At 43.9% G+C, this 23,915-nt stretch overlaps 1 protein-coding gene across 1 annotated transcript in view; it reads left to right on the top strand.

Annotated features, from left to right (window-relative positions):
- tdp1 (tyrosyl-DNA phosphodiesterase 1) overlaps positions 1–23,915 on the top strand; it is an 85,237-nt gene that overhangs the window by 777 nt on the left and 60,545 nt on the right. The window contains exons 2-7 of the mRNA XM_059961259.1: positions 1,575–2,179; positions 4,886–4,929; positions 6,617–6,672; positions 9,630–9,726; positions 15,607–15,641; positions 23,248–23,340. Coding sequence (XP_059817242.1) covers positions 1,579–2,179; positions 4,886–4,929; positions 6,617–6,672; positions 9,630–9,726; positions 15,607–15,641; positions 23,248–23,340 — 926 coding nt within the window. The 5' untranslated portion in view covers positions 1,575–1,578. The remainder of the gene's footprint in view (positions 1–1,574; positions 2,180–4,885; positions 4,930–6,616; positions 6,673–9,629; positions 9,727–15,606; positions 15,642–23,247; positions 23,341–23,915) is intronic.

Genomic DNA, 23,915 nt, shown 5'->3' with positions numbered 1-23,915 from the left:
AATATCCGGGGTGGGTGGGGACTTAGATTATGCTGGCTGCTTCACTGAGGGAGCGAGGAGAATAAACAGTCCGTAGCAGGGAATCTGATGTGCTGAGCTATGTCACAACTTTCTGCAGTTTCTTGTGGTCTGACACACACAGCAGTTTCTGTACTAAGCAGTTCTGCATCAAGAAAATGCTTTCTATGGAGCATCGATTTAAAAACTGGTAAGATTAGACAGGAACATGCCAAAGTTCTTTAACCTCCAAAGGAAGCAGAGGCTTTGTTGAGCTTTCTGACATCTATGTGGTTGGACCAGGGCAGGTTGTTGGTGGTGTTCACTCCCAGGGACTTGAAGCTCTCCCCCCGCTCAAGTTCAACACTGTTTATTAGACATGTGGATTCTTAGTAATTGTCACATTTCTATTTGAGGGAGATTGTAGAGCACATATTATCTGTTATATTTCCCACAGTCTGACAGTGATTGCCATCGCAGAAGTTTTTTTAAAAAAAATGTTAATATAATGTAGGTAGAGGTGTTGCCATAATTATATTTGAAGAGAAGGCAGACAAGAATCGGTCATGTTACTGTCTCCGTGTCAAAATGGTGATTCTTCTACTCAAAGGATATTTAAACTACAAAAGGTCAATGATACTACCTTGGATTGGAGGTAGGAGACAGTGGGTTCTGGTGGAGGGCTGATTTTCAGATTGGTGTCCTCTGACCTGTGATGTGTCACGGGGATCGATGCAAGGTCCAATGTATTTCATCATCTTATATCAACAAATTGGCTGAGAACATAGGTTAGTAGATGTGTGGATTACGCTCTAAATGGTGGAATAGTAGTCAGCGGTTATCTATCCTTGATCAACTAGACCAGTGGGCTGAGTTTAATTCAGATAAATCTGAATGAAGATCGAACTTGGGAGTACAAGGTTAATGCAGGAATCCTAGCAGTGTGAGGAACAGAGGGATCTCTGAGGGAGGGTGCAGCAGAGATTGGCAAGGATTCTGCCCAGATTAGAGAACGTACCTTGTGAGTCAGGGCTTTTCTCTTTGGAGTGAGGGAGGGGGAGAGTGTATGAGACAATGAAAGGTTTCGGTAGAGTGGACAGCCAGCACCTTTCTCCCAGGGCAGCAATGGCCAATATCAAAGGACATCAGTTTAAGGTGAGTGGAGGAAAGTTTAGGGGAGATGTCAGAGATAGATTTTTTTTATGCTGAGAGTGATAAGTGCCTGGTAGGTGCTGCCAGGGGTTGTGGTAGAGACAAATCAATGGGACATTTAAGCGACTCTTAGATAGGTACCTGGATGAAAGAAAAATGGTGGGATGTGTGGGAGTGGTTTATATTGATTTTACAGTAAGTTAAAAGGACAGCACAACATTGTGGGCCGAAGAGCTGTAATGTTGTCTGTATAATGAACGTCCTGAACGTCCAAAAAGACAAACTTTTTGTTGTACCTTGGTACATGTGGCAATAGTAAACCAATACAAAGGTGACTTGGAAATTCACAGAAATGTCGTCCAGACAGTTTGTGGGTGGAAAAGGATGCTACTTAAATTCAGGCTCTTGTTTCTTTTTCTTTGTAGTGCCATGTCGAGCAGAACTGAGAGCCAGCATGGGAAGTGGACGGTGTCGAGCAGCGATGAGGAGGACCCGAGGCCTGCCCAAGGAGCTGCTGGCCCAGGGCTGCACCCAGTCAGGAGAGACGAGGTGTCCGACTCTGATGAAACGGTGATTGACGAAGGGGAGTTGGAGGCGTGGCACCGTGGCCAGGTGCAGGGGGTTGCTAGGACAGAGGAGCAAGGTCTTCGCTCTCTCCAGCTCCCCCCCAGGTCAGTCAAAACCGAATCATATGACCCCGCCCCCACAGCCAAACGGGTGAGACCCTCTTCCGAACTGGGCTGGGGGCTGTCCAGCAGCGACGAGGAGCCCGAGAGCAAAGTGTACGGGCAGCAGGTCAAGGAGGAGAGAGTAGAAGAGAAGATCTCTGGTCCGAAATCGAAGAAAGCCCGCCTGGGAGAACTGGACCACTGTGGCTCTGCGGAGGCAGAACAGAAACCAGAATTGCAGGTGGCTGGCGGGCTACTGGATAAATGGGATTTGCTGGGCAAAGAGCAGATCTTAAGCTTTTATCTGACCAAAGTGTCAGGAATCTCGTCCAAGAACAACGCCTGTGCACTTCACATAAAAGGCAAGTTCAAATTCATTGTCATGGGCATACATAGCCAGGGTGTAAATGCCGTGAAAATTTGTGTATCAGCAACAGGGGAGGATGAGAGGCAGCTTGATAAAGGTGTACGATGATGAGAGGCATAGATCGAGTAGACAGCCGGAGACCTGCAGTGAGATCCTGTTCATTGTCCATTTAGAAATCTGATGGCGGAGGGGAGGAAACTGTTCTTAAAACATTGAGTGTGTGGCTTCAGGCTCCTGTACCGCCTCTCTTCTTATTGCTACCATTCAGGGAGGAGGTATAGGAGTCTGAAGGCACACTCAATAGTTTAGGAACTGCTTCTTCTCCACCGTCAGATTTCTGAATGGACATTGAACTAACTCATGAACACCACTTCACTATTTTTGCACCACTTGTTTAATTACATTTTTAATCTATTTTTCTTATTGTAATGCATAGTTTTTTTTTGTATTGCATTTTACACCAGGCAAGGCCATTTGATTCCAAACAACTGGTTTATTGATCATTATAGTCTGTCTCTCTGATGCTTCCCACTCCCTCCCCTCTCCCTTCCTGTTTTCTCAACCATTATTCCCCTCTCCCTGCCACTTTCCAACTTTCAGTCCACAACAGAGACATATATCAGAACCAGGTTTATCATCACTCACCTATGTCATGATTTTTTTTTCCTTTTTGTGCTAGCAGTAGTGTGATATATAAAATTACTACAGTGCTGTGCAAAAGTCTTAGGTGTCAAAGATTGTAGGTGTGGAGTCTGCGGGCTCATTATGGATAACGCTCATCTCCTGCTAACAGATAGAGACAGAGAAATGCACACGTCCATTCTGCTGAGTGTTTCCAACACTTCCCCTCTCCCGTCTTTTCTACAAATTAAAATCATTTTTACTTTCCCTGGAAAAAGTCTCCTTGACCTGAACTATTTTCTCGTTTTGTCTTTCCACAGGTCCTGCCTGATCTGATGTTCGTTTTTCCAACTTTATTTGTTTTTTTTTCAGATATCCAACTTTTGTTATCTTGCTCTTCCTTTAGAGCTAAAATATAACTTTGAATGTGTGAAGGGGCAGTTATTTGTGGTCATCAGTTCTGTCAAATTTTGGAGTCAAAACCTCATGCGGTTGAGATGAACACTTTGGAGATTTAAAACATAGAACAGCATGGGGAAAAGAGATGTGGAGAGTACAGCGGAGATTTACCAGGACATCACCTGTATTACAGAGTGTGGCTTGTGACGACAGGGTGAGCGAGCCTGGGTTTTTCTCGAGAGAGGATGAGAGGTGACTTAGAGGTGTGTAGTGTAGGCCTCCGTTAGTCTCAATAGACCATGGATTTGCACCTTGGAAAGTTTCCAGGGCGCAAGCCTGGGCAATTTTTTTTTAATGGAAGACTGGCAGATGCCCAAGCTGCAAGTCTCCCCTCTCCATGCAGCTGATGTTGTTCAAGGGAAGGACATTAGGACCCATACAGCTTGGCACCGGTGTCCTCGCAGAGCAATGTGTGGTTAAGTGCCTTGCTCAAGGACACACACACAGCCTCAGCCAAGGCTCGAACTAGAGACCTTCAGATCACTAGACGAACGCCTTAACCACTTGGCCAGGTGTATAAGATGATACAAGACATAGATACAGTGAACAGCCAGAGACTTTTTCCCAGAGTGGAAATGTTTAATACAAGAAGGCTTAATTTAAAGCTGATTGAAGAAAATGTAGGGGGGATTTCACAGGAAGGTTTTTTATACGGAGCGGGCTGAATGCAAGAAATGCCCTGTCAGGTGGTGGCAAAGGTACGTACATAGAAATATCAGGAGCATTTAAGATTCTGAATTGTTTAATGCCATTTCCAGTACACAATTGTAAAGGAGAACAAAATAATTGTTACTCCGGATCGGATGCAGCACAAAGTAAAGTACAAAAGGATAAAGAATGCAATAATAATAAAAAAATAATAAATATAAATGCATAAGATAGCTTATAGACATTGATTGTATGTACAAAAAGTAACGCTAGGCACAGGAGTGTCTGTACATAAGGTGTTTGATGGGAAGTGATAAAGTAGTGGTGGTTGCGGGTCTGGAGATGTTGATTATGTATGCTTATGGAAAGCGACTTAGATAGGCACGTAGATGAAAGAAAATTAGAGGCCTGTATGAGAAGTAAGAGTTAGATTGATCTTGGTGTAGGTTAAAGGGCAGCACAGCATAGTGGTCCAAAGGGCTGTGTTGTGCTGTACTGTTCCATGTTCTAGCTGTCTAATTAAACTAATTCCCTCTGCCTGCACAATGTCCATAACCCTCCTCACGTGCCTCTTACTGGCCTGTATTTTATTTGCCTCCACTGCCAACCCCAGCATTGCGTTCCTGGTACTCACCACATTCTGTAGAAAACTTGCCCCACACATCAGTTTTGAACTTTCACCTCTCACCTCGTATTAGACATCTTGACCCTGGGAAAAGGATACTGGCTGTCCATCTATGCCTCTCAGTATTTTATAAACATCTTTTAATTCTATGTGAAATCTTGAAGCATTGAGCACAGAAGTTGGGGTGTTATGTTGAAGACGTCGGTGAGGCCAGATTTGGAGTACTGCGAGCAGTCCTGGTCACCTACCTACAGGAAATGTATCGACAAATTTACAATGATGTTGTGGGGATTGAAGATCTGAGTTGTATTACTTAATTATCTTTGTTTTTTTTTAACACTGATACAGATATTCTATCGCCACTCTTTGGGACAATAGTAGCCTCTGCTCAGGTGAGAAAACCCCATTCCACTATGTGGGGGAGGGAGCACTGGGAAAGTACTTAGGGTTTGCTCTCTGTGTAGAGTGCAGAAGGTTTAGTCAGTTGAATGGGGCTGTTCAAAACGAGTAGCTTTGACCCAGAAAATGTGGAGAAACATTTGCAGCAACTCCTAATCCCAAAAGCACTGCATAAAAAAATGGGGGAAGCATGAAATAACCCTTAAAAGGGATTAGGGATATACACAGTGGCCACTTTTTAGGTTCCACCTGCAGCTAATGAAGTGGCCACTCTGTGTGTGTTCGTGGTCATCTGCTGATGTAGCCCATCCACTTCAAGTTTCAATGTGCAGTGCATTCAGAGATACTGTTGGAATGCGTGGTTATTTGAGCTGCAGTTGTCTTCCTGTCAGCTTGAATCATTCTGGCCATTCCCTTCTGACCTCGCTCATTATCAAGGCATTTTCTCCCACAGAACGGCGGCTCACCTGTTTTGCTTTTTTTTGTTTTTTGCACCACTCTCTATTAACTCAAAGAGACGTGGGAGTGTGAGAATCCCAAGAGATCAGCAATTTCTGATACTCAAACTACCCTGTCTCAACAATCATTCCATGGTCAAAGTCACTTAGCATTTCTTCCCCATTCTGGTGTTTGGTCTGAACAGCAACTGGACCTCTTGACCGTGTCTGCATGCTTTAATGCATTGAGTTGCTGCTACCTGATTGGCTTACGAGATATTTGCATTAATGAGCAGGTGTACAGGTGTATCTAATAAGGTGGCCACTGAGTGTAGATTTTAAAAGGTAGAAACTTGCAGTGTTATGGGAAAAGAGTATAATAAACTGGCCATTCTATGACCTCTATCATTAACAAAGCAGTTTTACTCATGCTCACTGTATGTATGCTGTTTTTCGCACTATTCTTCGTAAACTCTGGAGATTGTTGTGCTGTCAGGAAGATGGGTTGAGGGTGGATGTCTGGGAAATGGAGGGGGCACCATTAGTAATAGAGGAAGGGTAACCCCATTCACTGATGTTATGAAACGTAAAGTCCCATCTTGGAACAGATGCGGCGAAGATGGAGGAACTGAGAAAAGGGAATGTCATTTTTTACAGGAGACAGGATGGGAAGAGGTATAGTCAAGATAACTTGTCAGTAAGTTTATAAACTATATCAGTGGACAATTTGTCTCTAAAGATGGAAACAAAGTGATTGAGAAAGGGGAGAGGTGTCAGAGACGGACCAAGTTAATTTATGAGCTGGGTGGAAGTTGGAGGCAAAGCTGAGGCAATTGTTGAGAGCATGGGTGCAGGAAGCAGCACCGGTGTGGTGCAGAGGGAGTTGGGGAAGGCTTGGAACATGATCTGTTCCAAGTAGCCAATGAAAAAGCAGGTATAGCTGGGGCTCGAGCAGGGGCCCATGGCTTTCCCTTTTGTTTGGAAAAAGTAGGAGGAGCCAAGAGAGATACTGTTCAGGATGAGGACCATTCCTGCCAGATGGAGGAGGGTGGTGGTGGTGGAGGGGAACTGGTTGTGTCTGTTGTTCAGAAAGAAGCAGAAAGCGTTAAGACCTCCCTGATGAGGAATAGAAGTGCACAGGGACTGGTTATGACATAGGGCTGCTGCTTAGCAGAGGTATTTATTTAAATTTGTTGTCAATTTTTTATAATGTTTGTATGTTTTTGACGTTTTTATCTTTTAGTTCAATTATTGCATCGATATTCCTTGGCTTATGAAGCAGTATCCAGAAGAATTCAGGTGAGTTGGGTCTTCAGGAAGTCGTTGATGCAGAAGATGCAGTCAGTAGTGAGAGATGAGTGCCTTGTTTAGAAAGGTGTTGGAGGACAAATGGAAGAGAATCTTGCTATGTTCATGGTTTGCTGCAGTCGACCATCCACTTCCAGACTCAATGTGCTGTGCGTTCAGAAATGCTGCACAGCACTGTTGTAATGTGTGGTTATTTACGTTACTGTCACCTTGTCAGTTTGAAACAGTCTGGCCACTTTCTTCTAACCTCTTTTATTAACAAGACATTTTTGCCCACTCATTGGATGTTTTTGTTTTACACCATTCTCTGTAAAGTCTAGAGACTTTGTACGAAAATCCCAGGACATCAGCAGATCCTGAGATGTTCAAACCATCCAATCTGACGCCAACAATCATTCCCGGGTCAGAGTCAGTTAGATTACATTTATAGAAAAGTACTGCACAGAAACAGGCCTTTTGGCCCATCCAGCCTGTGCTGAGCCATTTAAACTGCCTATTCCCATCGACTGGGACCATAGCCCTCCATACCCCTACCATCCACGTACCTTTCAAAACTTCTCTTAAATGTTGAAATTGAACTTGCATGCATCTCTTCTGCTGGAAGCTCATTCCAGACTCTCTTGACCCTCTAAGTGAAGGAGTTTCCCCTCGTGTTCCCCTTAAGCTTTCACTTTTCACCTTTAACCTATGACCTCTAGTTGTAGTCCCACCCGACCTCAGTGGAAAAAGCCTGCTTGCGTTTACCCTATCTATACCCTCATAACTTTGTATACTTTTAACAAATCTCCCCTCAATTTTCTATGTTCCGGATATAAAGTCCTAACCTATTCAACCTTTCCTTCTAACTCTGGTCCTCCAGACCTGGCAACATCCTTGTAAATTTTCTCTGTATTTTTTCAACCTTATTTATGTCTTTCCTGTTGGTCAGTGACCAAAACTACACACAATACTCCAAATTAGGCCTCACCAATTTCTTATACAACTTCAACGTAACACCCCATCTCCTGTGCGGAATACTTTGATTTATGAAGGGCAATGTACCAAAGCTCTCTGTAGAACTCTATCAACACCACTTTCAATGAACTGTGGGCCTGTATTCCCAGATCCCTTTGTTCTACCGCACTCCTCAGTTCCCTACAGCTCACTGTGTAAGACCTACCCTGCTTGGTCCTACTGAAGTGCAACACCTCGCACTTGTCTGCATTAAATTCCAGCTGCCAATTTTCAGCGCACTTTTCCAGCCGGTTTAGATCCATGCAAGCCATAACAGTTTTCCATGCTGTCTACTATACCCCCAGTCCTGGTGTGATCTGCAGGTTTGCTAATCCAGTTTATCACATTACCATCCAGATCACTGATAGAGATGACAAACAGCAATGGCCCCAGCACTGACTCCTTCAGCACTCCACTAGTCACAGGTCTCCAGTTAGAGAGGCAACCATCTGCTACTGTTCTCTGGCTTCTCCCGCAAAACCAATATCTAATCCCATTTACTACCTCGTCTTGAATGCCGAGTGACTGAATCTTCTTGACCAACCTCCCATGTGGGATCTTGTCAAATGCCTTGGTAAAGTCCACATAGACAACATCCACTGCCTTGCCTTCATCAACTTTCCTGGTAACTTTCTCAAAAAACTCTTAGAAGATTGGTTAGGCACAACCTACTATGCATGAAGCAATGCTAACTATCCTTAATCAGTTCATGTCTATCCAAGTACTTATCTGGTCCCTTAGAATACCTTCCAATAACTTTCCCACTACTGACGTCAGGCCCACTGGCCTATAATTTCCTGGTTTATTTTCAGAGCCTTTCTTCCCCCATTCTAATGTTTGACCTGAACAACAACTGAACCACTTTGACCTTGTGTGCTGAGTTGCTGCCATATGATTGGCTGATTCGATATTTGCTTTAACAAGCAGATGTTCAGGTGTATCTAATAAGGTGGCCACTGAGGGTATATAAAGGGTTAGGTGTGACCATGTATGGAGCGAGGGTGTCTTCGGGTATTGCTTTAAAACCCCACTCAGGTTTCTACACTGAGTGTGTCTGATATCTGGAACACTTTGTCAAATATGGTGGTGGAATCTGATGTTGTGTCACATCTGAAACTTTGCGTGGGAGAGTTAAAAGTGGAAAAGCCATTGCTCTGGACAGTTCCGCTCTCTCGACCTCGGCAGTCCGGGTCCAGTGGGACGAGTCGTCATCACAACTGGGATCTTCCTTAGTTGCAGTGGATGACCATGACTACTTCTGTGCCTTGTCACTCTCTTTGCTCTCCATGGAGTGTTGCAGAGCTGCCTTCCCGGCCGCTGGATCTCACTGTAGATCTCATCTGCCCAGTCCACAAAAGCTGGCTTCACGTGCTAGGACTGTCTCACCTGTGTCAGGTAAAGTATCTGCTTACTCCAGACAGTGACTACACCCTAGTGAATCAGATGGTTATTGTAACACATATCAAATTTGCAGTGAAAAGCTTGTCTTGCAAACCATTCATACAGACTACACGGTATGTTGAGGTGATGCAGGTAAAACAACTACGATGTAGAATGAAGTGTTACAGAGACCCGGCAATGCTGGCGGACAAGGTCATGAAAAGGCAGCTTGTGTGGTCAAGAGTTCATCTTGTCAGTGTTGGGAATGGTTCAATAGTCAGTGGGATAGAAGATGTCCTTGAGCCATGCTGTCAGGCTTTTGTGTCTTCTGGCCGGGAGAAGGGAGGATGTCTGGGGTGGGTGGGGTCTTTGATTACGTTGGCTGCTTTACCACAGCAGCAGGAGGTGTGGGCCGAGTCCACGGAGGGGAGGACCGAGCTGCGATCGGTGGTCTACATTCCCTAAGGTGAGACTGTGTCCTGTTGAGTCCTGGCTGATGCAGAAGAAGACTAAAATGCATCGGGAAAGCCCCATCGTCTCACCTTCTCTATCTCTCTCCGAATCTTTGGTTGCAGGACCAAGCCCTTGTTGATCGTCCATGGCGAGCAGAGACTGGCAAAGGCTCAGCTACATGAGGAAGCTCACCCCTATCCCAACATCCGCCTCTGCCAGGTAAGAGGCAGCGTGTAGCCAGTCAGCGGCTCAGTTCCTCCCCTTGTTTAATGTGAAGCCCGTTGTACTAGTCACTGGTCAGACCACATTTGGAGTGTTGTGAGCAGTTTTAAGCCCCATAATGTTATCAAATGTGAAGGTGAGACAGCAGATGCTCGAATCTGGAGCAACAACCAAAGTGCTGGAAGAACTCAGCAGGTCAGACAGCATCTGTGGAAGGGAATGGACAGCAGATATTTTGGGAGCACAGGCTTTTTGGGGCAGAAGGGCCTTTTACTGTGATGTATGTCTAAATAACTAAGAAGGGATGTGCTGGTAATGGAGAGGGTGCAGAGAAGGTTCACGAGAATGATCCCAGGAATGACCGTGTTTGGGCCTGTTTGTGAAGACTTGGTGTGTCATCTAAAACTTTGACAAGCATAGCTGAGTGGTGGAGAGTACATTGACTGGTTGCACCAAGGCCTGGTATGGAAACACCAATGCCCTTGGACAGAAAAGCCTAGAAAAAATAGTGTATACGGCTTAATCCATCATGAGTAAAGACATCCCCATCATTGAGCACATCAATAAGAAGTACTGTCACAGGAAAGCGGCACCCAGCGTCAAGGATTCTGACTCTGACATGACCAGATACTTCCCTACACTGTATTCCATCTGCCTCTGCTTTGTCCTTTCTCCTATATCCAAGTGAATTACATCAGAATCTGGTTTATTATCACTGACACTGTGTGGTGGAATTTGTTGTTTTGTGGTGGAGTTGTAGTGCAAGACATTTTTTTTAAAAGTTATAATAATGAAATACATAAATAGTGCAATAGAGAGATAGTGAGGTAGTGTTCACAGACCGTTCAGAAACCTGATGGTGAAGATTATAAAAAGATGTTAATGTACCTGCTTGAACCCCTGCCTCTGGTAGTTCATTTCCTAAATGGAGCACCCTCTGAGTGGAAAAGGTGTCTCCTCAGTTTCCTTTTAAATCTCTCTCATCTTAATCCTGTGCCCTCTAGTTCTTGATTTCCCAACGCAACCCTTGGAAAGAGACTGCACATTTCTGTGTACCTTTGCACTAAAATTTCTGCACCACACCATCATACAGATAGTGAATAATTTATTTAGAGATACAATGTAGAGCAGGCAGCTCTCCTATTTAACCCTAGCTTAATCACAGGACAGTTTACAATGACTAATTAACCTACTAACCGGCATGTCTTTTAGACCGAGGGGGGGAACCGGAGCACCCGGAGGAAAGCCAAGCCTCATGAGAAGGATGTCTGAACTTCTCAGAGAGGATGCCGGGGTTGAGCTCCAAACTCTGACACCTTGATCTGCAATAGTGTAGCACTAGCCGTTACACTACCGTGGCGTCCCTAGTGATGAATACTCAGTGGTCTCTTGCATCCCATCCGGAAGTACAGACAAATGTTTTATCGTGTGTTGCATTTAATTTGCAAAACCATTCTCCACAGTTTCCCTATTTCAATTATCTGCCAATTAGTGAAAGTCTGGATTTCTCCACCAGAGGGCAGCCTTGCCTGCTTGTGAGTGGATTCGATTGAATATCAGATTGATGATGTTGTCTGCACCCTGGTGATGCAGGCTTATCTTTTTGAGTGTGGTTCTCCTGACGGTGGTGTGCATTGCATCCTGCAGTAGCTGCTGGTGGCTACTGTCCCACTTTTTAACCATAAAACAGAGGAGCAGAATTGGGCCATTTGGCCCATTGAGTCTACTCTGCCATTCCATCATGGTTGATTTATTACCCCTCTCAATCCCATTTTGCTTATTCCCTGTAACCTTTGATACCCTTACTAATTAAGAACCTATCAACTTTCACTTTAAATATACCCAAATACTCGTTTGTAGAATTGAATTCAACAGATTTACCACCCTCTGGCTAAAGATGTTCCTCCTCACCTCTGTTCTAAAGGGATGGCTTTCTATTATAAAGAGGCAGTGCCTTTTGGTCCTAGACTCCCCCACCATAGGAAACACATTATCCACATCCAATCTAATTAGGCCTTTCAATATTCAGTAGGTTTCATGGAGATTTCTCCTTCATTCTTTTAAACTGCAGCAAATACAGGTCCTGAGCTATAAAATGCTTTTCATATCATAATCCGTTTATTGATTATGCTAGCTGCTTTACTGAGGCATTGAGAAGTGTAGACGGAGTCGGTAGAGAGGAGGACCCAGCACACAGCTGCTCACAGACCTCTGACCTGAACAACTCTTCCATTGTTCCTTCTGCCAAACCAATTTCGCATCCAATTGGTTAGCTTACCCTGGAACCGATGCGATCAATCTTACAAACCTGGTATGGAGTTATCTTAGAGGAGGACAGCACAGAAACAGACCCTTCAGCCCATCTAGTCTGTGTCAGCCTCTTTTCTGCCTAGTTCCATCTACCTGCGACTGGATCATAGCCCTCTTTATCTCTTTCTCATCCGTGTACCCATCTAAACTTCCCTTCAATCGTCCAATTGAACCTGCATCCACCACTTGTGTAGACAGCTTGTTCCACACTCGCACCATCCTCTGAGTGAAGTAGTTTCCCTTCAGATTCTCCTTAAGTATTTCACCTTCCACCATAAACCGACGACCTCTTGTTCTGGTCTCCCATCCTGAGTTTGAAAACCCTGCAGGGCTTTGTGGGACATAGAAACATAGAAAACCTACAGCACAATACAGACTCTTCAGCCCACAAAGCTGTGCCGAACATGTCCCTACCTTAGAACCACCTAGGCTTACCAATAGCCCTCTATTTTTCTAAGCTCCATGTATCCATCCAGGAGTCTCTTAAAAGACCCTATTGTTTCCGCCTCCACCACCGCCGCCAGCAGCCCATTCAACACACTCACCACTCTCTATGTAAAACAACTTACCCCGACATCTCCTCTGTACCTACTTCCAAGCGCTTTAAAACTCTGCCCTCATGTTCTAGCCATTTCAGCCCTGGGAAAAAGCCTCTGACTATCCACACGATCAATGCTTCTCATCATCTTATACACCTCTATCAGGTCACCTCTCATCCTCTGTCGCTCCAAGCAGAAAAGGCCGAGTTCACTCAACCTGTTTTCATAAGGCATGCTCCGCAATCTAGGCAACATCCTTGTAAATCTCCTCTGCACCCTTTCTATGACTTCCACATCCTTCCTGCAGTGAGGCAACCAGAACTGAGCACAGTACTCCAAGTGGGGTCTGATCAGGGTCCTATACAGCTGCAACATTACCTCTCGGCTCTCAAACTCAATCCCATGATTGATGAAGGCCAATGCACCATATGCCGCCTTAACCACAGATCAACCTGCACAATAGCTTTGAGTGTCCTATGGACTCAGACACCAAGATCCTTCTGATCATCCACACTGCCAAGAGTCTTACCATTAATACTATATTCTGCCATCATATTTGACCTGCCAAAATGAACCACTTCACACTTATCATACTTTTGCATCCTATCAATGTCCCGCTGTAACCTCTGACAGTCCTCCACACTACCCACAACACCTCCAACCTTTGTGTCATCAGCAAATTTACTAACCCCTCCCTCCACGTCCTCCTCCAGGTCATTTATAAAAATCACAAAGAGAAAGGGTCCCAGAACAGATCCCTGAGGCACACCACTGGTCACCGGCCTCCATGCAGAATATGACCTGTCTACAACCACTCTTTGCCTTCCGTGGACAGGCTGGTTCTGGATCCACAAAGCAATGTCCCCTTGGATCCCATGCCTCCTTACTCTCTCAATAACCCTTGCATTGGTTACCTTATCAAATGCCTTGCTAAAATCTATACACACTACATCTACTGCTCTTCCTTCATCAATGTGTTTAGTCACATCCTCAAAGAATTCAATCAGGCTCGTAAGGCACGACCTGCCCTTGACAAAGCCATGCTGACTGTTCCTAATCATATTAGGCATCTCCAAATGTTCATAAATCCTGCCTCTCAGGATCTTCTCCACTAGCTTACCAACCACTGAAATAAGACTCACTGGTCAGTAATTTCATGGGCTATCTCTACTCCCTTTCTTGAATAAAGGAACAACATCCGCAACCCTGCAATCCTCCGGAATCTCTCCTGTCCCCATTGATGATGCAAAGATGATCGCCAAATGCTCAGCAATCTCCTTCCTTGCTTCCCATAGAAGCCTCAGTCCCGGTGACTTATCCAACTTGATGCTTTCCAAAACCTCCAGCACATCCTCTTCCGTAATATCTACATGCTCAAGCTTTTCAGTCCACTGCAAGTCATCCCTACAATCGCCAAGATCCTTTTCCATAGTGATTATTGAAACAAAGTATTCATTAAGTACCTCTGCCATCTCCTCCAGTTCCATACACACTTTTCCACTGTCACACTTGATTGATCCTTAAAGACCTTACTGAAGTCCAGGTATATCATGTCTACCATTCTGCCCTCCTAAATCTGCAAAGCCTTGTTTTCTTTTAAATGATTACCCTCTAGTTGAAACCCTGTTATACTGCCCTTTCTCTGCAATTGTTTCTGAGCTCTGCCCCAATTCCACACCCTCCTATCTGCTCCAATTTCCATTGCTGCTGAGACCCTGCACTCCAGAATGCCTGCCCTAAAACCTTCCCACTCTTCTCTCCACAACTTGTTCCTCTTTCGGCGGACGCTGGTTTTTAGGGTTCCTGATTGGCCAGTTAGTGACTGTGCAGGCGCTAAGTAAGTGCAGATTAGCGTTGTCTAAGATAGGCTGACAGGATTCTGAGACAGAGAGGAAGGAGCTGAAGGTCTCATCCTGGGATGTGACAGTGTGGCCAGTCCTATTTGCTTTCTCACAGAGGAAAAGGGGAATGGGTTTGCATTTTTATAGCATCAACACGATTCTATGAATGCTGGAAATCCAAAGCGACATACAAAAATTTTTGGAGAAACTCAGCAGGTCAGATAGCTTCTGTGGAAATGAAGAAATGAAGGATGGTTTGGGCCAAAACCCTTTTTCAGGACTTTGCCTGAAATGTCGACTGTTTATTCACTTCCATGATGCTGCCCGACCTGAGTTTCTCCAACATTTTGCAGTTTTGTATGGGGCACTTTGTGCATAGTGCGATTCCAGAAAACACAGTGATTGAATGATTCATTCTGATGCTCACGGTTGAGGAGCCTGATGGGTAAATGTTTCCATGGCAGTGACTCAGTAAGAGTGCCAATATCAGGACAGAGGCATGAGTTCAAATCCCACCTCAGCTGCTGGGTAATTTAAATTCAGGTTATTAAGTAATCCTGGGATTAAAATCTAGTCCCAGTAAGGTGGTGGTGAAATACACAGATTATAATAAAATTGCCTCCGGATCCCTTGCCCTTCAATGGAAATCAGCCACTTGTCTGAATTGTACCTGATTCTGAACTCATCAGCATGGTTGACTCTGAGTGCCCTTTGGAATGACCAGAGGGGGGGAAAATAAGGATGGACAATGAACATCGGTCTTTTCAGTCATCCAGAGAAGGCCATTTGGCCTATGTAGAGAATGTACAAATTCCTGACTGACTGCGGCAGAGTTGAACCCAAGTTGCTACCATGCCACAAAAGGTAAGATAGAGGCAAGTTCAGTTACAGTGGTTAACAGACAGGTGGAAAGGAGAGGTTTAGAGAGAGGTTCCCAAATTTTTTAATGCCGTGCTTCAATACCATTAAGCAAGGGGTTCATAAACCCCAGGTTGGGAAACCCTGGTTTAGTGGGATATGGGCCAAATGCAGGCAAATGGGACTGGCTTGGATATAAATTTTGGTGAGCATATGCGAGTTGGTTTGAAAAGTCTTTTTCTGCGCTGTTTTTCTGACTTGTAGCAGTTTCTGTGTATTTTTGCTGTTAATTTGATGGCTGTGTAATAAAAGCTTTTTAATGTTTTCAGGCAAAGTTGGAAATTGCCTATGGGACCCACCACACGTAAGTAAACAGGTTTTTGAGTACCGAATACTGAATGATGTGTTATGAGTACCATGGTGATGTTCTTTCCCATTCACCTGGTCATTCAGAGTTTGGGAAGCACTGAGACTAATTCCCACTCCATTGGAAAGAAATAAAGGCAAGAGAAGGTTATTTGGGCCCTCAAGCACGCCCTATCATTCAACATCACAGCTGACACCACCAGATTCCGGAACAGTTGTTACCCAAAATCGTCAGACTCCTAAACCAGCGTGGATAACTTCGTCACTGATTTGATTCCACTTAACCCTTAGACTCACTTCCTAGGACTCGTGTTCTCAGTATTATTTTATTTGCACAGTTTGTCTTTCTTTGCACATTGGATCAGAATACAAGGAAGTCCCTTTAGAACAGTGATGAAGAAGAATTTCTTTAGCCAGACAATGGTAAATTGATGGAATTCATTGTCACAGTCCAAAGACATAGTCGGTAGGTTAATTGATCATTGTAAATTGTCCCGTAATTAGGTTAGGGTTAATCGGGGCTGCTGGTATGGTGTGGCTCGGAAGGCCAAAGGCCCTATTCTGAAGCTATAACACAAAATAAATAAACAGATGGCTCTGTTTACAGATGGCTCAATAAATAAACAGACATTGGTAAAAGTTACCTGAGAGCGCAATTCTCTTGGGGTGCCCAAACTTTTGCATGGTGTTCCTTTCCATTTTTTTTCAGTCTAAAATTGTACAAAACAAAAATAATACACTAATCTTGCTTAAAATGTTGAAAAGAATGTCTCATCTTTAACTTTATGACTTTTGGAGGTCAGTTCATTTTATACTCTTAACTATTCACAATTTGCATGCCACTGTATATACTCCATACTAAATTTACTTTGACTTCCCTAGCCCTTCCTACAATCCACGAATCCCAAAGTAAGCGTGACTTCACTCATCCCAACTTTGAATATGCTTTGAGTGGCTATAAGACTGGGCTAGTGAATTCCAGATATGTGGCAAGAGAAGAAATTCCTCACCTCATTCTTATTTCAGTGCTCTTCTTCTCGAGCTGAAAGGCTTGAATTCCCAACTGTCCAGCATCAACAGCGAGTCCAGCTCCTTCTCGGACATTATGGTTCAAGACCATGTTATCCAAGCCAGGCCCAGTTTACAGTAAATATCCCTCTTCTCTCCTTCCCCCACCCCACTCCACTCGTACTATGCCTCCACCCAAGGAGATTGGGATGTCTAGATTACACAACCCTCCTGTAGCTCCATGCCCAATGGGTAATGTGCAATGAAGGAGAGCTGAACCCCACGGCAATGTAAAAGATGTTTGGATTGTGTGGTTAAGGTAGAAGGGACAGTGGCCTTTTCCAGAGCCTGCCCACCCCATTGGGCAGAAATTATAAAAGATTCAGAATCCTTACCACCAGGCTCCAGGACAGCTTCTGTCCCACCATTGGAAAACCACTGAACGGATTTCTTGTGGCTCCCTATCTAACCCATCATGGTCCTTACACCTTGTCATCAGAGAAAAGTACAGCACAGAAACAGGTCCTTCGGCCCATCTAGTCCATGCCTAATCCATCTAAACTGCTGACTCACATTGCCCTGCACCAGGACCATAGCCCTCCATACCCCTCCCATCCGTGTACCTACCCAAACTTCTCTTCAACGCTGAAATCATGCTCGCAAGCACCACTCGTGCTAGCAGCTCATTCCACACTCTCACCACCCTCTGAGTGAAGTTTCCCCTCTTCCCTGTTAAACTTTTCACCTTTTACCTTAAACCCATGACCTCTAATTGTAGTCCCACCCAAACTCAGTGGAAAAAAGCTTGCTTGCATTCACCCTATCTATATCCATCATAATTTCGTATACATCTATCACATTTCTGCTCAGTCTTCTGTGTTCTAAAGAATAATGTCCTAACCTGTTCAGTCCTTCCTTGTAACCCAGGCGCTCTGGACCTGGAAATATCCTTGTAAATTTTTTCTGTACTCTTTCATCCTTGTTTATATGGAGTTACATCTCAGTAACAGGCCCTTCCAGCCTGCACCATCCGATGCCACTAATCTGACCAATTGACCTGCTAATGTCACAAACGAGAGAATCTGCCGATGCTAGAATTCCAAGCAACACACGCAAAATGCTGGAGGAACTCAGCAGACCAAGCAGCATCTATGGAAAAGAGCACAGTGGATTTTTCAGGCTGAAACCCATCAGCAGGACATTAAGCTACAAGTGTCTTTGGAATGTGCAGGGAAACCAGAGCACCAGAGGAGACACAGGCAGCCAAGGGGATAACCTAGCAATATTCTACAGACAACAGCGGAATTGGACCCGTTGCATTACTGCACTTTTATCGACCTGCACTGCGCTTTCTCTATAATTGTCATATGACGTTCGGTATTCTGTTGTTTCTTTTCCCTCTTTTGTACTACCTGTGTATGAAGTATGAAAGCCCGTGCATTTCATACTTGGGTATGAAATGATTTGTCTGGATGTCTCACACAAGAAAAACACTTTCACTATACCGTTCCTTGTACCCAGTTACACAAATCTGACCTTAAACCTACAAACCTCATTTCGAGAAAAGTTGGGATATTTTCCAAAATGCAATAAAAACAAAAATCTGTGATGTGTTAATTCATGTGAACCCTTGTTTAACTGACAAAAGTACAAAGAAAAGATTTTCAATAGTTTTACTGACCAACTTAATTTTGTAAATATACACAAATTTAGAATTTGATGGCTGCAACACACTCAACAAAAATTGGGACAGAGGCATGTTTATCATTGTGTTACATCACTTTTCCTTTTAATAACACTTTTTAATCGTTTTGGAACTGAGGATACTAATTGTAGTAGATTTGCAATTGGAAATTTTGTCCATTCTTGCTTGATATAAGACTTCAGCTGCTCAACAGTCCGTGGTCTCCGTTGTCTGATTCTCCTCTTCATGATGCGCCATACATTTTCAAAAAGAGATAGATCTGGACTGGCAGCAGGCCAGTCAAGCACACGCACTCTGTGTCTACAAAGTCATGCTGTTGTAGCCCGTGCAGAATGTGATCTGGCATTGTCCTGCTGAAATAAGCATGGACGTCCTGGGAAGACATGTCACCTTGATGGCAACATACGTCTCTCTATTTTCCTAATATACGCCTCAGAGTCAATGGTACCTTCACATACATGCAACTCACCCATGCCGTGGGCACTGATGCACCCCCATACCATCACAGATGCTGGCTTTTGCACCTTTCGCTGATAACAATCAGGATGGTCGTTTTCATCTTTGGCACGGAGAACTTGACGCCTGTTTTTTTCCAAAAACTAGCTGAAATGTAGACTCATCTAACCACAGCACACAATTCCAGTCTTTCGGTCCATCTGAGATGAGCTCAGGCCCAGAGAACTCGCCGGCGTTTCTGCATAGAGTTGATGTATGGCTTCCTCCTTGTGTAATACAGTTTCCAGTTGCATTTCTGGATGTAGCGACGGACTGTGTTAAGTGACATTGGTTTTCCGAAGTACTCCCGAGCCCAGGTGGCTATAATTGTCACAGTAGCATGACAGTTTCTTAGGCAGTGCCACCTGAGGGCTCGAAGATCACGCGCATTCAACAGTGGTTTCTGACCTTGCCCTTTACGCACTGAGATGTCTCTGAATCTTTTCACAATATTATGTACTGTAGATGTTGAAAGACCTGAATTCTCTGCAATCTTGCATTGGGAAATGTTCCTTTTGAACTGACTAACAATTCTCTCACGAATTTTGGCACAAAGGGATGAGCCACGACCCATCCTTGCTTGCAAAGACTGAGCCTTTGATGGACACTACTTTTATATGCAGTCATGATACCTCACCTGCTGCCAATTAGCCTGCTTAATGTGGAGTCTTCCAAACTGGAGTTATTTGAATATTCTGTTCACTTCTCAATCTTATTTTAACTCTGTCCAAACTTTAGTTGAGTGTGTTGCAGCCATCAAATTCTAAATTAGTGTATATTTACAAAATACAATTAAGTTGGTCAGTAAAACTATTGAAAATCTTTTCTTTGTACTTTTGTCAGTTAAATAAAGGTACACATAAATTAACATATCACAGATTTTTGTTTTTATTGCATTTTGGAAAATATCCCAACTTTTCTGGAAATGGGGTTTGTATTTAATTCTCCCCACATTCCCATCAACTCCCCTCCACCCTGGACCCGAGCTCCTGGACCTGTTTCACTCACCTCTGGTCTGAACTAACTCCCTGGTCGTGGACTCGGGCACGTACTTCGATAATAGTTGTACTTTGAGCGTTGAATTGTCTTTGACTTGGAGGTGACGTTTCCATGCACCCGTTGTCCATTTGGGCTCATTTGAGGTGGAGTGGGATTTGGCAACGCCCTATGTCCTCTACACCTGCCAGCCAAGTCCTGATTCTTATTAGCACAAGGTTGGTGATATGCTGGCCATTTGCTCCAGTGTGTCTTGTCGATTCTCTCACACTGAGGAAAATGGGAATTATAAGACCTTCAGACATAGGAGCAGAGTCTGGCCATTCAGCCCATCGAGTCTGCACTGCCATTTGATCATAAATGAGAAAATCTGCAAATGTTGGAAATCTAAGGCCCACACACAAAATGCTGGGGGAGCTCAGCAGGCCAGGCAGCATCTATGGAAAAGAGTACAGTCAACGTTTTAGGCCGAAACCCTTCATCAGGACTGTACTCTTCTCCATAGATGCTGCCTGGCCTGCTGAATTCCTCCAGAATTTTGCCTGCCATTTGATCATGATTTATTTTCCCCACTCAACTAACTCCACTCTGCTGCCTTCTCCCTGTAACCTTCGACACCCTTACTAATCAAGAACCTTTTCACCACGGCTTTCAATGTACCCAATGACTTGGCCTCCACGGTCATCTATGGCAATGAATTCCACAGATTCACCACCCTCTGATTTTAAAAAAAAATCTTCCTTATATCTGTTCTAAGGGGACATCCTTCTATTCTGAGGCTGTGCCTTCTGGCTCTCAACTTCCCCACTGTCAGAAACCCTCTTCACATCCACTCTAGCCCTTTCAATATTTGATAGCTTTGGAAGCAGGCCCTTTGCCCCAACTGGTCTTTGCTGACCAAGATGCCATAATACATTATTGTACATTGTTGCTGCTTTACCTGGTTCTACCTCAGTGCACTGTGATCTGTTGAAAAGTATGCAAGACGAGCTTTTCACTGTATCTTGGTACACGTGACAGTAATAAACCAAGTTCGATTTCAATGCCTATTCTAGCTGGTGGCATTTGCCTGCATTTTTGGTCCCTATCCTTCCAAACCTTTCCTGTTCATGCACCTGTCAAGCTGACTTTCAAAAGCTATAACTTCCTCAACCACTTTCTCTGGCAGCTCATTCCATGTTTGTATGCCATCTCTGTGTGTGTCTATACAAAAACAAAGTTGCCCCTCAGGTTCCTAATAAAACATCCCTCTCTCACCTTAGACCTATGCCCTCGAGTTCTCGATTGCCCAGTGCTTGGAAAAAGACTGACTGCATTCACCCAATGGACCTCTCTCAGGGTTTTGTATACCTCAATGAGACCGCTGCTCAGTCTCCTACACTCCAAGGAATGAAGTACTAGCCTAAACAAATTCTCCTTATAACTCAGTCTCTCAAGTCCTGGCAACGTCCTTGTAAATCTTTTCTGCACTCTTTCCAGTTTCATAAAAGCATTCCTACAGCAGGGAGACCAAAACTGTACACAATACAATCTCTGATAATAGTTCTGTTAAGTTCTGATACTAGTCATGTCCTAAGTTCGATATGTGACATGCAGTGTAAAATGCATCCTGCACATGGTTATTTTGCTCTTTCTCTGCCGCAGTTTATCCATCATGGAATTGATAGCTTCACTGAAATAACAGACTGCATAATTTCACATGAGTGTTAAGCACCGACGGATGAGCTCATTGTAAATGAATCACTGAACTCGTTTAAGATGCTGAGAGAGCCTGTTCTCATTGGACAATACCGAGTTTAGATTGGCTTCTGAATTATGAAAAGTCATAAAAGAAAAGCAATTACAGGGCATGTTAAGCTTGACAATGTTGACAAAGGGTATTTTAATGTCAAGTGCACAATCTCACTGGTTTACAGAACAGAAAATGTCCATTCAGCCCAAAAGATCTAGGCTAGCCCACAAGAGTTTTCTTTCCCTCCTCTTCATCTCAACCGAGCAAATCTCCTCCCACCACCTTCCCCTCAAATATAGCTACACAATTGCACTTCTTCCCCAATTTCGGTGTAAAGATGCATCTTTGAATTTTCTGCAACACACTCAAAATGCTGTAATAGCTCAGCAGATCAGGCAGCAGCTATGGAGAGTGATGAACGTTCGACATTTTCGGCCAAGACCCTTTGTCAGGATCCTTCATCCCAGTCCTGCTGAAGAGTTAGCCGGAAATATTAACTGTTTATTACCCTCCGTTGATGCTGCTCTTCTTGCTGAGTTTCTCTGTACGACCTTGCACCTTATTGTTTTATCTGTACTGCACTTTCTCTGGAGCTGCTGTGCTTTACTCTGTGTTCTGTTATTGTGTTTTAGAATATAAAAGCAAGGATGTAGTGCTGAGGGGGGTGTTCTCATTGAGGCATATTAAATATTGAAAGGCCCAGACAGAGTGGATCTGAGGAGGATCAGAGGGCACAGCCTCAGAAGAGAACATCAATAAGGAAGAATTTCTTTAACCAGAGGCTGATGATTATGTGGAATTCATTGCCATAGACTGCTGTGGAGGTCAAGCTATTGGGTACTTTTAATGTAGGTTTGATGGGTTCTTGATTAGTAAGAACGTCGAGAGAAGGCAGGAGAATGGGGTTGTGAGGGAAAATAAAAGAGCCACGATTGGAGCAGACTGGATGGGCCAAATGGCCTGATTCTGCTGTTGTGTCCTGTGGTTTTACCTTGTTCTGCTTCAATGCACTGTGTAATGATTTGATCTGTAAGAACAGTATTCAAAACAAGCTTTTCGCTGTACCTTGGTACATGTGGCAATAATTCTAAATCCAATGCTAGTGTATAAATTAACTGTTAAACATTCTGGTTGGAGCATCGGGACTAAGAGTGTTGGACTGGATAACAGCTTCTTCCCCTGGACTCTGAGATCTCATCTCTAGCACAGTGAGCTGTTTACTGTTTTCCTGTGCTGTGTACTGCAAATGCATTATGAATTGTATTTTGTTAACTTTTTTGTGACGACGCTATCTTGTTTCGTCTGCTATGTTTTCTGGGTACACCGGAATCCAGAGGAATGTTACCCTGTGACTGTCCATCCGGGTGCTCGGATTTCCTCCCACATTCCAAAGACGTAACGTTGATAGATGAATTGGTGATTGTAAATTATCTGATGATGAGGTTAAATCGGGGGATGCTGTGTGGAGCAGGTTGAAAGGTCAGAAGGGCCATTTGTGCATTGTATCTTGAACTTGTGTTCTGAGGTTGTGCAAGATGCTACAGAACTTCAGGACTTCTTTTCTGAATCCTTTTGAACTGATCAGGTGTAAACTAACAATCACTTTCTTGAGGTGAGTATTTTGGTGCTTCACCTAATGTTTTTCCTATCTGCTCCTCTTTCCTGCAGGAAAATGATGTTGCTTTTATACGAGGAAGGTTTTCGAGTTGTGATCCACACTTCCAACTTAATCCATGACGATTGGTACCAGAAGACACAGGGGTAAGACTAGGAGGAAGAAGGGGTAGGGAAGACTGGCATCAGGGATGTTCGGGGGTGGGAGATTGATTCCAGGAAACATCTAGGGGAAGATTGACCTGGGAAAGCACTGGGAAAACCAACGGTTCCATTTCCATCGCAGGGGTGTCGTCACTGATGACAGCTCATGTCTGTTCCCCAATCACACTTTATCTAGTTGTACACGAGGAGGATAGCCCAGTCCCTGTTGCCACGCCATTCTGAAGTCGGAACAGTGAAATGCCAATTTTTATACAGAATTGATTTGCAGTTATGGACAATGACCATTTGGTAAATTGTGCACACTCAGATTCCGTATTTTTATGCTCAGTCAGCAAATACAATACAGGTGTTAGTAGTCAATGGAAACTAACAACCACCTCAGATAAATACTTTGTGGAGATTTGTGATATATATGATTATATGATATGTATGTACAATGTCTGAAATACATCTTATGGAAATGTTTGATGATGATCTTCAATAAAAATATAAATTACAAAAAAAAGAAACTAACAACCACTGATACTTCGAAGTTAGTAGTTGTCCCTCATTAGTTT

The sequence above is a fragment of the Hypanus sabinus genome, chromosome 2 (assembly GCF_030144855.1).
Source record: "Hypanus sabinus isolate sHypSab1 chromosome 2, sHypSab1.hap1, whole genome shotgun sequence".
In the NCBI taxonomy this organism is placed as follows: Eukaryota; Metazoa; Chordata; class Chondrichthyes; order Myliobatiformes; family Dasyatidae; genus Hypanus; species Hypanus sabinus.
Note: the sequence above shows the minus strand (reverse complement) of the source record. Positions and strands in the feature narration are given on the sequence as shown.